Source organism: Tinamus guttatus, unplaced genomic scaffold (assembly GCF_059628265.1).
Source record: "Tinamus guttatus ecotype Peru unplaced genomic scaffold, ASM5962826v1 Tinamus_guttatus_pri_ptg000652l, whole genome shotgun sequence".
Classification (NCBI taxonomy): Eukaryota; Metazoa; Chordata; class Aves; order Tinamiformes; family Tinamidae; genus Tinamus; species Tinamus guttatus.
Window position 1 is genome coordinate 3191402 of NW_028289186.1, and position 18776 is coordinate 3210177.

Consider the following 18776-nt stretch of genomic DNA (forward strand, 5'->3'; position numbering starts at 1 on the left):
AGATAAGTTCATGGTAAGGCTAAAACTCTTTAGTTCTTGACTTCAGTTCTTTTCTCTCCCAATATGGTTATAATGTTAGAAGAAACATTACTACTGCCAATGTAACAAACTATGGAGTATATAATATTGAACTTAATAGTAGAATGCTAGAATAGAATTTAATACTTACACACTAATTAACCACAGGAATTAGCTATTCTTCATGTAAACGAAGCCTTTTCATCAGATAAACTTTAAGAGCTGGAAGCGAGACATTCTTGAGAAAACTTTTACAGAGTTCTGAGAAACTCGTCTGGTTGTGCTGCCGTTCACTCTTCCTTCTGCTTGTTCACCTTAGAGTAAACTTGAAGATGAAGTGGAATCCGGGGAAGATTTCAGCACCAGCAAACGGCACGGCCGGTCACTGATGGGCAGCTTTTCCAAACGCAAGGTAAGCCGCTCCGTAGATGAGGTCCACACTAACTAGGGGACTCTTGGATTGAACTTACTTCTTCGTGGTGCTGGGGGAGGAATGTCATAACTGCATTGTGTGGCAGAGGATTTCTATCACACTGCTCACTGATTAAACAGGCAGGAAAACTGGTTAGTTGTGTATAATAGCTTGTTTCGTTTCTCATCAGAGTCTAATTTTATCCAATATCTATTTGGGAAAAACATTCAAATTAATTTGCATTTTCCATTTCAAATAAGTTAAGAGTTGTAACATAACAAACCAGAATAACCTTTTTTATCCTACTTTCTCTGCATGACACAGAACTTGGAGCAGCAGTGACACTGTAGAAAATATCTTCTATGTGAAGATGTACAGTTCCATTATAGAAAGGTTCTGACCTTAGGCTGAACCTTCCTCACAGGCATGAATATCATTCTGCAGAATTGAAGAGTATTAAAAAAGCTGTCATTTCACATTTTCTGCAAGGAACATACTTCTTGGCATAATGCAGCAGGATTGTTTCTAGCTGCTCAAATGTTGATCAGATGGACAGGATATTAAAAACCAGTTTGTAGTTGTGATATTTCATACCTGATGCAAAGCATTTCAAGTAAGAATATCATTTTTTTGGGAGCTTTACTGGGGCCTTTAAAAAGATCCTCCTTTTCTCAGAGCAAGGAACCGGATGTTTTCTCAAAACAGAAGAAATTATCTCAAAATAGATACCCAAAATCAATAATGCCCTCAAAATGCTGGAAGTCGTCTGATATGTTCTTACATACACATTCAATCATATCAGCAATATGGAAGTTGTGGTCATCATAACAGCTACGTTGTGCTTCCACAAAGACTTCCTCAAACCAGTATCTTTTGTTGACTTTCTTACGCCATAAAAGTGGGCAGTAACTTTTCTGATTCTTTGAAAACCCTTCTACAGAACAAACCCAGAAAAAAAGAAATCCTTAATTTTTATTATAGATAATTTAATTTGAGTTTATTTTTGTTCTCTACTACTTTGTTGCAGGAAAGAGCAACTCTCTTTTGAATATTGATGTTTTGTTATGTATTGTATAAAATGTTTTATGTCCTTATGGCACAGAAAAAAGGAAGCAAATTGAAAAAGGCAACAAGTCTGGAAGAGGGTGAAGATGATTTGGACTTTCAAGGAAATTTATCCAGGGGCTCTGTACATTGCAGCAGGTTTGTAAAACGTGATTTAGCAATTTTGTGTCTAAAAAGATCTTTGCGTGAACATGAGAGTGGGAATACTTTCATAGGCTTTTCTCTAAAGCTTCTATGCCTTGACTGTGAGGCTTCATGTGATATAAAAGTATTAAATATCTCTGTGATGGAAGAAAACCTCCTTTTACTTCTTCACCCTGATGGTTTTAAAATATGACGGAGAAAGTTTCTCTCTTAGTTAATGAGGAATTGTTTTGTTTTATCTTTCTAGGGTAAACCGACAGAAGAAAACAATGAAACTTTCCCGGGCGTTGTCTGACCTGGTGAAGTACACAAAGTCTGTTGGCATTCATGATGTAGAAACCGAAAGTAGGTTAAATTAGAACTCTATGAAAAATAATTGCTATGCAACTGGAAATCTTATTTTCTTACAGCTATTTTTACAAAAGCTTTTTTTTTTTTTTTGTCTCTGCCTCTGATCCTGGGAAGGATTTGACAGAAGAGTTGCATACATTTGTTGTACTTGGCTTCATTGTCCCAGTGTAACTCCTCCAATAAACATGTTGATTTTGCTATAATGGAAAAAAGGATGATTCCCTCTGTAGTAGGATGTGTTCCAATAAGAGTTGGTTGTTATAAGTAACTGTTGCTATATTTTTAAATGCTTTATTTAAAATAAAATAACTAAAAAGGGAGATGACCGCTAATTTTTTCCTCTCTTCCTTGTAGTCTCTTGCAGCTGGCAGGTTTCATCTTTCAGTGAAACAAAAGCCCACCAGATCCTGCAGCAAAAGCCAGCACAGTATCTACATTTCAACCAACACCAGTTGTCCCGCATCTACCCATCCTCTTACCGTGTTGACTCTAGCAACTACAATCCCCAGCCGTTCTGGAATGCTGGCTGCCAGCTTGGTGAGCAAAAAGAAGCCTTGTTTTATTTGTTTTAATTCAGAAGAAATGTTTAAGTAGAAGCTTCAGAATTACCTGTTCTGTCGTTTCTAAGTTCTCTGTTCATTCAGGTTTACTGACATCTGAGTTGTAATTTTTTTTCTGCATTGTTACCTACATAGATTTTCTTAAATATATGTTATGCATAAGCATACGTCTGATAAATGGAGATAAATGAATTTCTTTCTTATCTATGCGGGAAGACTTCAGAGTTTAGAACTTTTCTGCAGAGCTTTTCTCCCTGAAGGTGTATTGTATGTGATGTAAGGGAAGGTTTTTTCCAACATATATGATTTTCCAAGAAAGGAAATTTTAAAAATATCTAGGTGTTCTTTTACCTGGGTTATACAAACAAGAATGCCATTAAAATCTGCTATTACTGATATTACTCTTTTCTTTTTTCTTTTTTTCTTCTTTAGTTGCATTAAACTACCAGTCAGAGGGGAGAATGCTACAACTGAACCGGGCAAAGTTTAGTGCCAATGGGAATTGTGGCTATGTCCTCAAACCAAACTGCATGTGTGAAGGTAAGAAAAAGCAGCAAAAAAGTGACTTACATGCTTTTCACTTGTTTATGGCATGAGAAGAGAAGGCATAGATCCCAATTATAATTTTTAGAAACTGGATTGCTAAAGCTAGAAGCAAATAAACTGGAAGGTATCTAAAGGTATCCCTGAAATTGCACTTCTTTCACATTATATGGCTTCTCATCCCTAAGGTGTCTTTAATCCAAATTCTGAAGACCCACTGCCTGGACAGTTGAAGAAGCAGCTGGTTCTACGAATTATCAGTGGTCAACAACTCCCAAAACCACGGGATTCCATGTTGGGAGACAGAGGAGAGGTATGAGACAATTGGTAATTGTTAATTTTCCAGATGGCTGGGATAAGGATGAGTGTTTAAATTTGTGCAGTTTTTATAGAATATGAATAAATTAGACAGATCATTAAATCTTTAGGTGGTTTTGGTGTCTTCTAAGCATCACTGCAGTAGTCTGTTTTTCCTGATTGTCAATATAACAGGCTCATCCTAAATTATGCCATTTTGTTGATTTGACTGTATGTTTCTTCTCAGGATAATTGTCATTTATAGAAAGGTTTATGATATAAAAATGCGGGAGAAAAATGTACCATATTCTCATTGTGAGGGTTAGCATTGAGCCTAAATTTTGTCTTTGTTGCTCTTTTCAATATTTATTACTTTCTCTTTTCCAGATCATAGATCCATTTGTAGAAGTAGAAGTCATAGGCTTACCAGTTGATTGCGTCAAAGAACAAACTAGAGTAGTTGATGATAATGGTAAGATCATGAGTTTTTTGCTCTTATACAGCAAATAACTTAACTTTTTCTTATTGGAAATATCCTTATTCAGAAACATTTTTGAGGAAGCACCATTTTAGAAGTCTTGTTCTTAAATAATCAAATAGATGAAATTTGGTGACTGTTAGAAATGTTAATGAGGAAATTAAAATTATAGGATAATCTAGGTTAGAAAAGATGGAAGTCAGCTTGTCCAACCACCTGCTGAATGCAGGGCCAACTTTAAGTAAGATTTATTTTTGGGTTTTTATTTTTCACAAATTGTTGTGGTATTGTGATTTCTACTGAAAGAAGCAGGAATACTGGATTTATTAAAAACAATGATCAAACTGCTAGGAAGACCAGAATAACCACTGCAGTCTAGGCCTTCCGTATATAGACAGCCTTCGTGCTTCATGTCTCATGAACATGATATCTAAAACAAACAAAATACCCAAAATATGTCCATGTCTTTCATTCCCAGGTTTTAACCCAATGTGGGAGGAAACGTTGGTGTTTACAGTGCACATGCCAGAGATTGCATTGATTCGATTCCTCGTGTGGGATCATGATCCAATTGGGCGAGATTTTATTGGGCAGAGAACATTAGCTTTTAGCAGTATGATGCCAGGTAAGACAGAAATTGTGAAATTCCTTGTCTAGAACCTCTTCCTGTGGTGAGTGAAACCGCAGGAATTGCGTTACTGGGTGTGTGCATGTGTCCGCAGCAGGGATCCTCACGAGAGACGCGGAGCTTGAGGTCCTGAATTCTCTCTCCAGGTCGTCTATTGATTTCCATATGACAAAAACTAATTTGCCTAACTCTGTGGGGCTCTGTTTTTTAAAAGATGCCTAAGATTGTAGAGCAAGTTGGCTAAATATAGTGGACTTGAAAGACAACCATGAATAATGTTTCCTGTGTTATTTTGTTTCGCTTTTTTCTGTGTTTTTTCCCACTGGTTTTTGAAAGATACTAGTCTTCACTGGAGTTCAAAGTATCAGTAATAGTTTAACATATGGCAGACATTTACCTATTATCTTTTTTTTTACAAATTATTTTCTGTCTGCTTCTTATTGTTGTTTTTGGCTCAGCCGCATTTCACTTGCATGTGTATTTTTCATTTTCTTTTAAAACAAAGGATATTATAATATTTTGTGGTTTACTGATTACAATTGAAAACAAATAACCAATTTCAATAGGATAAACTTGGTCGAAACATCTACAGTATTAGTAATAGCGTGTAAATCACCAAGAGAGTCAAGTTTAAGATTGACGGTCACAATATTGGACATGAGCAAAACCAGAACAAAATATTTGTATTCCTTTAATAAAAAAGGGACAAGAAGAAATATCAGTTACATTTGTAACTGCTGTTTTATCACAAATAAATTGCGTGTGGCTGCACGAAGCACAAATCTAGATGATTAGTACGGGGAGAAGTTGAGCGAAAGCTCAGTAATTTCTGTTGCTTACCAAGGGGAAGTCTCTAGATGCTCTTTCTATCATTTATTACTCCCTGACAGTTTTGCTTGCTCTGTTTTAGGCTACCGACATGTATACCTAGAAGGTATAGAAGAGGCATCCATTTTTGTTCATGTGGCTATTAATGACATCTGTGGTAAGGTGAGTGCCTTCAGTATAAAGTAATTTATTTTGCATGTTTAAATGTGCTGGCAGGATTTTGTGTTACACCAGCGAAGCCCAGCAGGTAAGGGTCCAAGTTAACCTATTTGTCAAACTAGGATAAACTAGTGCTGTGGTTGTCCTGGCATCCTGAGATCTTTCTAAACAGAGAGTTTTTCATTGCAGCATATGCTGGTACAGAGAATGAGTTTGCTTGTGTCCAGTACATTAAGTGCACCTTGCTGTACCAATGCTTACTCACCTGAGCCTCTCGGTGCTTTCTGCCTGCAAAACTCATTTGTTCTATGAAGGGCCGGTCTGCCTGTGACTTTTTAAATTTTATTAAGACTCTTGGAGATTATCTGCTTAGGGACTTTCACTGCTTCTCTACTGAGATTGGCGTGCTTGTTTCACATGGAAGTAAAATGCTATCTGGATGCCATGTCTGACTTGTCCAACTTCAAACTTTTCCTAGGGCCAGCCGAAAATGAGATATCTTTTCTTCCATGTGCTGGATTTAATTATTTCTGTGATATTAATTTCGTTGACACTTCGATGGCCAAGTCACCTTGGAATCTGGGCATGAGTTTATAGCCAGGCTCAATGGCAGACTGAACTTTCTGTTGTATCAGCATCCTGACGGCAGGAGGCGGCATTGAATAGGCTGGGAATTCCACTTTTTGTGTGTTATGGCTTATCCTGGGAAAACTAAATAAACAGTCAAACAAAAATACCTTTCTTAACTGCTAGATTTTAATAAAAACATTCGTGGGCTGGAATTGAGATAACTCCCAGGGAAGTTTCATTGTGTACATACAGGAAAACGGACGGTTTATGGAAAGATTGTCGTGTTAGATTTCTCAGTTAATGCCTGTCAAAGGAATGAGATGAGAAGTCGAACTGAGTTTCTGCCTTTTGGCCTGGTGGCAAACCTGAAAGCTCTGGGCAGATAGAGCTTCTTCCTGACGGGGCTAGGCACTTCTGCCTTGGGATGGCATTTGTGAATCTGTTTGAATTTAGCTCTAAGGAGAAAGAGACTTTTGAAAATTTGGATGAAGGAGAATTGGTTGATGCTAGTCTGTGTAAAATAGAAAGCAGATGAGCAGTGTTTAATTTCTAACTGCAAGGCACAGATTGGCCACTGCTAAGTGCATCCGTGCTGCATCTGTTGGAATATTAGATTTTCTTAGTATGTTTTATAAGCAAAACTTGATGAACACAGAAAGTCTTTTGCTGTATCGTGCTGTCTCCTACCTGTCCTTATCCAATAGCTTCCAGTCTACACTGCTGATCTGGATTTTGAGTGCTTTATTTGCGTCTGTCCTTCTCAATCTATTATACATCTCTTGTTGCTTCTCACTACCATTGCAGTGTCTCGGTCTATGCTGATGTTAAGATGGTGAAGCTGTTCACTATCCTCATTAAAAGATACAAAAGGAGACAAAACATTAAGCAACGTTTTCTCTTCTGGTCCCTCTGGATCACATTCTGCTATTCTTGGTCAGGAGATCTTTTGTGCATGTAGGTTTATAATATCAGTGAAGGCTGCACATGAAATGCTTTGATACCCAACAAGGACAAGAATGGCAGAATATGAATCAAGTATCCCACAGCGCTCCCGGTTGCTTTTAAAGAGCAGGACAACTTTAGTCTTACTATGAGCTCCTAGATTTCCTACTCTTACTGGCTTAGCTCAGTCAAAGCGTTGTGCAGTTCTGTGTTAGTGGCTGCTGGAGTAGCAAACGTTTCAAACACTGTTAAATGATGCTGTGTTTTGTTTGCAAGAACTAAAGAACTGGAACTCTTAATCATGAACAGAAAGGCAAACACAGATACCAGTTTGAATTTACGCAGCCTTTATTAATCCAAATATTCTTTCGCAAGCATTAGCATTTTTTTTTTTTTTTAATGTGGATATTATGCTCTGTCCAGTAACTGGAAATTGCAACAGGTAGAAGTTAAAGTGAAAAAAAAAGCTTTATTTAGCTGAAATCTCTTTTCTTTTTATCACTTGTATTGTTGCCTGAAGACACTCTTCTATGTTTCTCTCTTCCGTGGTCTATTCATGTATTTGTATATTTCTAGATGTCTGTATCTCTGCGATCTTTCCTCACTGTTATGTCTTACTTGCCTTTTTACTCTGTCTGTTTGTGATTTCAGTGAGCTTCTCTATTCAAAAAAGTCTACTTTTAGAAGCAGAGCATTTTTAGACGTCTTGAAGGTACCCCCTCCTATCACAGGGAGGCGTAGCGACCACCATATACCTGCATGCCTCTAACTAGTTACTTCATTAGCATCAATGTTTCCTTATTAGCATTTTGAAATATTCAACTCATACATGGGCTGTGCCATTTGACTCAGTTCTGTCGAGTCTTCGAACAGCGAGAGCTCTGCATTTGTGAAGCAGATCCAGGATAAAGTCTTTTTATGCTTTCCTTTTCTTTCTTCCATGAGTCTCCTACTTGTCTTTTCTCTGATATGCTGTAACTGAAAATATTTTCTCCACCTGAAAAGAACATGTAACAGTTTGCTAAGTTGTGGGAAAGCCTCTTGTGCTGATTTGTAAGTCTTTGAAGTGTTTGAAATTGTAAAATTGAAGAATGAAGTAGCTCTTAAGATTTGTAAAAGCTGGAGAAGATGCTGAAAGCACAAATTCTGGATCTCCTTCTAACTGGCTCTCTTTCTTAACCTTTCTTGTAAGTTTAACCAAATTTATAGTCAATTTGGGCTCTTGAATCTGTCCACTGATTCAAGCAATAATAGCTAGTTTAACAAGGAGCACCAAATAAACCAGAATACCTGGGGTCCTTCACTGCTCATCTTCCATTCCATCAGCTTTTTAAAAATTTTTTTAATTATTTTTATTAGATATTATTTGTGGGTATGCGTGAAAGAGAGAGAGAAAATACATATTTTTCTGTGATTTGCAATTATTTATATTGCATGATTTTATAATAATAAATCTGTGTACTTGCCAACTTTTCTCAATTGGACCAAGATGTTTCTTTCCTTCACTCCTTTACAAATGCATAAATCAGTTTTGAAGTTTTGAAATGAATGTGGATCCATAATGATCCAAGCAAGTTATTCAATAGGCTGGCTCTCACAGAATTTTTATTAATATTTAACCTACATTTTCTCTGCCTTTCATTATTTGCACTGTTTTATCAATTAATGGGAAAAATTAATCCCTACCTTCCTTATCATACCCTGTATATATTTTTAAAGACTGTTTGAGTTCAGTTTTTCGTCACTTTTTGCTCACACTGAATCATGGCATGTGAAAAATGAAGCTTTAGTCAATTAGAGCTTGAAATTATATTCTGAATGTTTTCATTGGGCTTCCTATCAGATCAATAAGCTATCATTCCATATAGCAGTTTGCTCTGTACCCTTTTGAATAAAAGTAGCTTTCAAATTGGGCTCACTGTACAGTTCAACTATTTTCTATCCATGAAGTCCTACAATATAAAAACTGAAATGCATGAGCATGTGGTCAAATATTTGGAGGTGAAAGATAAATCACTGTAATTTAAATGAGACATTTCTTAGCCATTGCTTGGCACTGCCAGAAGTGTAAACTTCTGTGGCATTGCAGAGTAGAGGAACTGAACTGACAGGGTGCAAGGGGCCCTGATGTTGACCAGATTTATCATGGATTTCTTGCAAAGTATTTCAATCATAAGGTTGTATACTTTGCAGAATATTTTCATTCATTCATTATGCTCCAGATAGGGAAGAGCACTACAACTACTAATGAGAGTTTGATGTAATTGGGAACATAAAGGGAACGAAGGAGGAGAAGCAAATCAGAAGGGGAGCCCTGTTTCTCTGCTTTATGAGACATGTGTGTATGAGGCTCTACACCCAAACCAGCCTGCTTTCCATTATGCAACAGCTATTGCTCCAAAAGTTGGCGAGTACACCTGGAATGCTTACAGGAATGCTGAAACTCACTTTCGCTGAAATGTTCAACAACTGTAGGATGGTGGGAAACTCATGACATAATTCTGTGCATTTAATTACTTCACTAAGTATATACTGGCTATGTATATACTTCAGTACTCAAAGCACAATATTATCATCTGGACTAACTTTGCTTGTTTATAATGTGTTTCTTCAGTGATGAAAACATAGGTGACATACTTTGGATAAGTGTTGGAAGTGATGAAGTGTAGAAAATAATCAAAATGTAATCACACAGATAGCAAGAGAAGAGTTCAGAGATCATATATATATATATATATATATATATATATCCAGTTAAACTGGTATTCATGATAGTATTAATTCTATTCCAAAAGAATGTAAAGCTCCATTTGAACATCGCATTCATTATCTGTGCTGTTTAAGTCAGGAATATTTTTTAGCTTAAAGGGCCATTGTCATTAAAAATTCATGATGCATGGCAGGTAAAATGAAAAAGGTTTTTAAAATGCTTTTCTAAACTGCCTCCATTTCTAAAGGCTGGACTATTTTGGTAAGGGGAAGGGGGCACAGGTGTTTCAGTTTCTTTCCCTCATTTACCCTGAGCACTATTTTTATTCCAGAGCTGGGCACTTTGGTGTATGTCTTTCCTGTGCAAAGTCAGAGGGCTGGTCATTATCTCCAGTGTAAGAGACAGGAAAGATTAAATTTGGTGGTATCTGATGTCCATCTCTGCTCAATTACAACTTCCTGCACAAGCCAGAAAATTCAGCTCAATGTTTCTAATTATTTTAATTCTTAAGCTATTCTAATTGGTCCAATTTTAGTGTGTCTTGAGTCTCTGAAACTGCTGTTGATTTTTTTTTTGAAGACACATAGTGACCATTTAAGATAACACTGAGTTGCAGTATGTGTAGCATTAGTTGTACTATGGTGTGATTTAAAGGCATAAATCTCATTCAGATTTCCCTCCTATTTCCTGGAACTTGGGTTTACAGTAGCTGGGTTGCAGCAATTCCTCTGTGGCCATTCTTAGGGATCATTTACACCACATACTTTAAGTGCAAGTGCTTTAAATGCCTAGATTAGAAAGTTTGCCGCTGTATTCTACCCACGCTGTTACTGGCAATCTCTTCAGACTTTTAATCCCTTTTAACTATTCCAAATTGCCCTCTGGAGAAGTGTTCTAGCTGAGTACTTTGGGAGTCCGGGAGACTTATCCCTTAACGGGGTTTCTGGGGCCGGTTTATATATTGTGATGGTTGCATAAACATTCACTTTCTAGAGATTTGCTTCAGTATTTTTTTTATGCACATTTCCAAGTGGCTTACATTCCTTAAAGAACAGACAAGTTTGCAACAAATCTGTAAGTCTCCCTTATCCTTGGATTCTGATTTTCTATGCCTCCTCTGGGTTCTGCTATGTATCCCTAGGAAGAAACTCTTGGGACAGTATTGTGGCCATACCTGCTGTCCCATACCTCACAGGGCTTTGTGTCTTCCCAAAATAAAATAAAATAAAAAGACTGTGTTGCTAAAAAGAACTTACCTGAACTGTAGTTGTAGGAGTCTGAAATCTGTGACATTCTGAATATTCTAAGCTTTGTCACTTTTAGCACACTTTGAAAAACTTTTCATCTTTCAGAAATAGATCCTAATAGGTGAAATATTTCCATTTTTTTCTCTTTATTATCTAGTGCTTGTGTTTTCTTTGTAAGTAGCTATGTGACAGTAAGAAAAGGTGGCAAATACAGGAACAAGGCTGTGGGGAAATTTTGTCTAAAACTGTAATCGGGGAAAAAAAAAAGATGTGAGATCTTGCAAAACTGTTGTTACTGATTTTTTTCCCCTTTTTAAATATCTGTCCTATTTTCAGTTTAGTTCCCATTCTGAAGGTAGGAATATGGCAGGAGACCCTGTGTTGCATGCATATGTGTATATGTTGCTCAAAGGAAGAGGTTTGTGTTTTATACTAAGGTTTTTTTTTTTTTTTTAATTATTTTCCAGGCCAAACAAACATTGGGTCTAAAAGGTCTTTTTCTCAGAAATCCAAAGCAGGCATCTCTGGACAGTCATGCTGCTGGTCAGCTCCATCGCAAACATTCCTTTAGTGGCCACATCTTGAGACGCACAGCGAGTGCACCCACCAAAACCCAGAAGAAAAACAAGAAAGGGTTTCCAGAAATTGCTTTTGACACCAAAGATAACAGCTCTGAAGGGGCCAGCGAAGACCATGAAGTGGAAGACACTTCTCAGCCTCACTTTGAGCAAACGCTCGACAGTGCTTGTCCGTCACCAGCTCCCAGAGATGGTGCCAATGGGGAGGTACATGGCAAAGGGTGGAAAGGTAAGGCCCATCCTTGTGGCAAAGGTAAAAGCCAAGGTTGTGTTCAAGGGGGTTCTGCTTTCAGTGAACCCATTCGGAGGTCGAACAGGGTCCGTCTTCAGGAGCAGCAGAGTGAGAAGCAGAGTATCTTTGCACGCTGCGCCATCAACGGCTCTGGTAGGATTGGAGTAGCCACTAATTGCATGAAATGCATGATTGGGTCCAAAGAAAGCCCAGATCTAGAATGCAAATGGAGTGACCAGCCTACCAGGCCTCTTGCTAAAGATATGCCTCACCATGAGCAGTATAGCAGTATAACTGGAGAAGAGAGGTTAGAACTAAAAACCTGGGGTATTAAAGATCAGCCAAGGCCACGATCAGATTTGCAGCCTTGCAGCAGCTCTGGAACTGCCGGTGACCCGATAAGGGGCAGCCAGTCTTTGGTGACCTCAGGGAAGAAAACTGCTGAATCCAAATGTCATGGAATGAAGCCTCATTCCCGGCATCGCTGGCAGTGCCAGTCAGGTGGCAAGTATGGCAGCACTGTGAACTTGGTTGCAGCCACCAGTGGCTCCATATCCTCCAATTCCAGCAGTCTAGAAAGCCTTGGAAGCCCAGAATTCCCCAAGCGCTGGCCTGAAACTTCTCGAAGGCAAGTGGGCACCCTACAGCGGGAAATGAATGCCTTGTTCGTTCAAAAATTGGAGGAAATTCGAAGTAAATCCCCTATATTCTTTACTGGTAAGAACAGACTTTCTTCACCCTTATCCACCTTAGATTGCATCATTGCCCCGCCTGCTGCATGTCCTCTCTCCTTAGAAGCTTTTGTGTGTTGTTTTGGTATCAAAAGCTCTTTTTTTTTTAGTTGTTTTTTTCTCTTGGCAATGAAAGACAAACATCTGTGTATAAACATATTTTTTAGATGTGTCTAGTTTAGATTAGTCCTTCCCATGCCTAGTCAACCATCTCCAGTAGTAAAACTGTCAATAGTCCATGAATGTTTGGATTGTTTGTTGAAGTTTTTTTGTTTCCTTGCCTTTTTTTTTTCTAAGTGAACATGATATGATGCAAGTAAATTTTAAGATCCAAACAGAGCATTAAGGAGAATGTGAGAAAAACATATTTACAAGCAGCATTATTTTATCAATGTTTATATTTCATTGAGATATAATCACAATGGAGCTGAAATTAGTCAGACCAGTCCATTCATCAGAGAATTTGCCATTCAGTGTAAGGTACTGACATCACTCAGGAATTACTGGATGGAATTCTCTGGTCTGTCTTATTCAAGAGAACAATCACGTGTTTCTGAAGCACTTTGGTGCTTCTGAAGATGTGATCCCTTTTTAAGTAGTTGATTCTGACTGAAATACAGAAATTTAAAACATTCTGCTTATTGAATTGATTTGATCTTACTGGGTGTCTGCAATTCCTGTTTTTTTTTTTGTTTTTTGTTTTTTTCACTTTTTAAATCTCTTTTTTTAACCTCCTTTTCCCAAGATGTGCTTAGAGCTTTCAAGAAAACACCAGGGTAAGGAAGGGGAAGAGAAGGAAGAATTTTGCCAATTCCCATGGCTTGAAATTAATCCAAAACAGCAGAAGTCTTCCTGCACTTAGATTATTGGCATTAGGCTTTTCATAAGCTCTGAGTATTGTGACATATGGAGCCCTTTCCCATTATTAGTGCCAGGTCCCCCGCCAGCCCTCTAAGTCACTAAATAAATATTGTGATATGCTTGAAATTTGATTAAATCCATCTGACTTCTCAAGCATGGAATGAACAATCCTTAAAAATAGTGAAGCAATCCCTTGGACTGGATACTGATGATCCTGGTGACAAACACTGTGTTTGCAAAAACAGCGTGTTTCCCCCCAACCCGGCTATTTTCGTGCTTTAGGCCAAGACACCAAGGAAACCAGTAATGTTAGCCTGATGCATTTCATAATTAATGTTCCATTGAAATAAAGTGCCAGAATGATGAGACGGGAAACGATAGCCTCTAGTTTGCCCCTTTAATGGCAACATCATTGCAGCTTCTAGTATTTTGCCTTATGTTGCTGATGACCTAGCCTGGATGGGGACAAGGAGAGTCCATGAGTCTGATCAGCTCTGGACCCCTCCAGACACTCATAGCAGTATTGAAAAGGCTGCTAAGGTGGGAATAGTGACCTTTGCTTCTGTACACACAGCAATCAAGATGCATTCTTCCCTTTGAACACTCCCACTAGTGGAATATAGGCTGCTAAATAGCTCTCTCCTTTCACAGGCTTTCTGTCAGGAGGCTAGATTTGAAATATGAGTGGTGAAAGGCAAGGCCAGGAGGCTTTCAGCGTACTTTTGTAACGCAGAAAAAGGTCCATTGCCTTAAAAAAGGTGTGTGAAGAGGAGGGCAGCTTCCTTCCCCCAGCCCTGTGGAGTGTATGGCCTCTCTGTTATTCCAGCTGTGTGGTTATGGAAGCAGGTAGTCCCCTGGGAAACAAACCAAAGAGAAAACCTATGGATACTTGGTTGTGAAGTGGTACCATCTGTGGAAGGTGGATCATTAATTTCAGGGGATGAAGAATTTTACCTGAGAAAAAAGGAGCTGCAAAAAGAGGAAGTGATGCTATTTTGGATACTTAATCCTTTTACTAGTCACTAAGACTGATTCTGATCGGTCCATCTGGGTAAAGCTTTTGCTTTTGTGCAGTGATTTACCAGACTGGTCTTACTGTGCCTGCTAGTCCTCTAGGTGCATATGGGCCATCTGTTTCTATAATGGGCATCTCTTCAAGGGAAGCAGATATATTTATGCTTGGTATGAGTGTGCCATCTCTCTTGTGGGATGTCTGTTTTGTCTCATTTGAGTGGTACAGTTTTATGCTGCCATATTGCATTGTGAACTGCAGTGATGTTGCATATATTTTGGGCAACTTATTTGTGGGCAGTTTGAATTGTAGTTTTTCTACCGATTTCTATGTGGCAGATGGAGGGAAAAAACACTGATATTTTTCAAGCTTATCTTATGAAAAATCATTGAAAAATAACAAAAAAGTCTTTTCTTTTTCTAATTCTGTGACAAAATTAATGCATTTAATATGAATCCGTTTCTGGAATCCATTGAGTGCACTGTTTAATTAAATAAATACACAAATTCCTAGGATCCTACAAGAAATACGTGGCTATTCCTCTCTATTTCCCTTCCCTCTCTCCCCATTAATTTATCCTGTTACCTGCACCTGCCTTCCCTATATTAACTGGAATTTTTCCTCTGTTCTGTCCTATTATTCTACATGCACACTCTCTCTCTCTAGTTAAGAACTGAAAGGACAAGCAAATAAAAGGTAACTGTCTCCTGAGTGTCACTGATTCAAGCACCTTGTTGCCTGTATGCCTTTTTGTTTGTTTGCTTCCAGACTTATTAATTACCTGCTCTTATATTCTTGAGGCTGTTGTCCAGCTTCTTTGTGATGCTTTGCTAGTTCTTGCAGCATGTTTGCATTGTGGTTTAGAGGTGTGAAAAGTGTCCTTTTGGCATGGCTGCTTTGTGGCGTAGGGTACGTGGTATAAATACTGCAGCTGGAGTGTCCTTTTAGCAGCTCTGCTGACTCTTCAGGAAGATATTGCCAGCCTGGTGTTCATGGAATATGCATCCTTGTAGAGTTTTTGAAGAATAAACAACAAACCTTTTAACAAAACAAAGTTACTTTATTAAAAGTTTTGAAAAGGCGCATTGACTACAGCACTTTGTACACATACAAATCATTTTACTTGCAATCCATTTCAGAAGTCTTTGCTGCTGCATTTCTGTGTAACTGACACTTGGAATTACATGTGTTGGTTGAGCAGTGGTTATACATGAGAGTGCTCTGACGTGCTGCCATTTCTGGGAGATGGAGGGGCTAAAGCAATTCATGTGGTGCTGGATAGTGGGTGAAGAGAAGTTCTGAGAAGGGGTAACAGGACACTAAGGAACTGACTGGTACCATTCTTGGAATATGGGCAAGCGACAAAACACATTGCCAATAAGCATAGACTGAGATCTTTCAAAAGCAGCTTGGCTGTTGGATAGCTCAAACTGAGCAAGTAGAGTGTTTTAGTGCCTTTCTTGACATTTGAAATCGTAAAAGTTACTTTAAAAAACATGACTGATGTTTTTGGCTACTTTACAAACAGAAAGATAGTATGTAAAGAATAAATCTACATTTGGTAAAAATGTTTAACCTTGTATCTCTTTTGTTTGTTTCTTTTTCCTGTCTCCTTTGTATCTCCCTGATAGGTATCTGCCAGTTCTCCATGCAGAAGTCAGTCACTTCTTTATGCAGCCTAGAAACTATCACTGAAGAGCCCAGTATTGCCAATGAAAACCAACATGCCAGCGTCTTCCCCCTGCCCATTGCCCCGTACTGTGATTCCGAAGAAGTGTCTGTATCTGGTCGTTCCACTGAATCTCAGTCGGAAGAAAGCAGCACATCCAATCCCACGGAAGAACCTCTGCGTTCCAAAGAACCAAGAGCGAACGTGGCTGCAGAAGACCAAGTGCAGGTGAGCGCAGCAGCAGCCAACACAAGTGTATTAGTCCAAGAGGATGAAAGGACAGATGTGGCAGGGTGTTTCAAAGAAGAAAACGGTGGGACACAGGCAAACAGCAGCGCCGAAGATCAGTTGAGTTTAGCCGTGCATCCTCAACAAGCCTGGCTGGTGGTGGCCGTGGACAAGACTGCTGACCAAGCTGCTGAGGGCTGCCAGAGGCAAGGTGACCAACCAGGTCATGTATTAACAGACCTGAAAATCAGCACTGAATCCAAAGGCCGAAAGCTTGGTGCAGCAGCTGCCCCTCTGCAGCATAACAATGTGATTAACAGCACACAGCTAGTTTTGCCTCCTGGAGCTTTCCACAAGGCCCAAGCTGCACAGACTCCAGCTGTTTCTGTTTCTCAAACCAGCTCTTATTTGTTAACAAGGAAGTCAAAGAGTGTGGGTCACAAGATGTCAGACTCCTCAGCCTTAATAAAAAACCCAAGTAGCCAGTCTCCAGCGGCAGAAGTGTATTTTGATGCTACTGTTAATGACCAGATCTGGAGCAAGCTAGATTGCAGCAATCACCGTGACAGCATGTCTTCCTCTTCCAGCATGTCCTCCAATGACACTGTGATAGATCTCTCTCTTCCCAATCTAGCTCGCAAAAGCCTTCCAGATCTTGGCATCCGACATGAAAATTTTGAGCCCCTTGCTGTTAGAAAGGGTATGCGCCCGCGATCTGCTACAGCATCAGGTAGCGAGATGCCGGTGGTGAGCAAGAGCAAATCCAGTCCTAATCTGAGGTCTGATCAGCTGCCAGAGGATGAGTTATGCCCCCGACCTCTTGTCAGGAGCTCTCAAGATGCGTTCTCATCCATCCCTAGAAGACATACCTGGAGCAGACTCTACATGGAAAGTCTCAGACAATCTTCTCTCAAATCCAAAGCACAAGATAAGGTTGGGAATAGCCAGGCAAAATCCAAAAGCCTTGGAGACCTTACCTCTGATGATATCGTGTGCACTTTTGAAAGCAAGTACCGGAGCATCAGCAAGAGTTTTGTCACTCGATCAATGCGGGAGCAGCGTCGCTCCTCCAGTTTGAGACCAGCAGTCAGGTGTCAGGATGAGCTGACTGAACAGCTAAGGAAGCTGACGGCCTTTCAGCAGGAAAATGATATCACGTCGCCTACCAGTCTTGATCCAACTGAATCCGAAGAGGAAGGGGAGAGCTTGGGACTCCTGCGCAGGTCTTCGTCTCGGAGTCAAAGCAGGGTACGGTACATTGCCAACAGGGCCAAGCAAGCCCAGGAGCGGCAGCGGTTGCAAAGCCTTGGCCAGCTCAGCGGGAGCCCCATTGAGGAGAGAGGAAATCCAGAGGGAGCCTGCAGTGTTGTAAAAGGAGTTTGTATGGACGTCACATCTCCTACCGTGTTTACATCCCAGCCTAAGAGCGAGACTGATTATAACCCTGACACAGAAGTCTTTTTTATGCTGAAATTGTAATTCTGGGAAGCACTGAATAAGGTGATGTTTACATTCCTGTAAAGAAAAAATGTAGTGACCTAAGAGGCATAGGATTTCCTCGTATGGCATAATTATTCCTGGTCTTCCCTTGATGGTAAAGGTACTTAAGATCATGACTCAAAAAGAGTAGATGAATGTTTTACAATTGTCAACAGTCTATGGAAGTAGAAAAAACAAGCAGAATCAAAGGCTTGTATTTTTACAAGCTTGACGACCTGACATCTTTTTTATTATTACATTTTTTCCAGCCTCCTTTGTCTGTGACCACTGCTTTGCACTTGCAATTTATGCTGTGCAAAATGCACAGTCTTTACTAATTTCAGGGTTTGATTACCATAGCAGGTAAACATCTTTGTGCTGTTAACAACAACTAAGGTAAATTTTGCTATGGTTAAAATGATGTCCACTATTTTTTTTTTTTTTTTTTTTTTTTTTTTTAAGAATGTGAGGCATCTGAGAGCATCTTCTCTGGGAGACAGCCAAAACTGTAGTATAATTGTTTCCTGAGTTAATAATACATAAAAGAAAGTAAATTCCATCTTCTATCATGGACCCTTTTTTTTTTTTTAGTGCAAATCTACATTGCCTCATTTTTTCAAGAAAAAAGCTCTCACCATTTTCTAAAACAATGATTTTTTAAAAAATGAGTTTGTTTATATTTATAAATATACATATATATATGTGTGTGTATGCATGTATATATGTTTGCCCTTATATATGCACATACAGGCACTTGAAACGAACTGTGACCATTCCTTGTTTCAAAATCTAATCTGTGGAAAGGAGCCAAGAGAGAAAAGGGAATTAATAAATCAGGAAACATCTTCCAACTTCAGCTCCAAAACGGCTAACTGGTGCGCTAGTCTTTCCTGTGAAACAGAACCACCTATTCTTTATGCTATTTAAACAATGCTGCTGTACATAGCACCTTTTGGATGAATTGTACTTTTTCTGTATTGCACTGCCATACAAAATTTTCAATTATATGTTAAAAAAAAGATATATTTAATTTT

The 18776-nt window shown here is 39.0% G+C and overlaps 1 protein-coding gene across 1 annotated transcript in view; it reads left to right on the forward strand.

Annotated features, from left to right (window-relative positions):
• PLCH2 (phospholipase C eta 2) overlaps positions 1-17841 on the forward strand; it is a 60500-nt gene extending 42659 nt beyond the window's left edge. Inside the window, exons 12-22 of the mRNA XM_088536203.1 lie at positions 338-430; positions 1533-1633; positions 1887-1984; positions 2345-2527; positions 2983-3090; positions 3282-3406; positions 3778-3862; positions 4347-4493; positions 5407-5486; positions 11420-11759; positions 15998-17841. Of these exons, the coding sequence (XP_088392329.1) occupies positions 338-430; positions 1533-1633; positions 1887-1984; positions 2345-2527; positions 2983-3090; positions 3282-3406; positions 3778-3862; positions 4347-4493; positions 5407-5486; positions 11420-11759; positions 15998-17742 (3105 nt within the window). The 3' untranslated portion in view covers positions 17743-17841. The remainder of the gene's footprint in view (positions 1-337; positions 431-1532; positions 1634-1886; positions 1985-2344; positions 2528-2982; positions 3091-3281; positions 3407-3777; positions 3863-4346; positions 4494-5406; positions 5487-11419; positions 11760-15997) is intronic.
• The last annotated feature ends 935 nt before the right edge of the window (positions 17842-18776 follow it).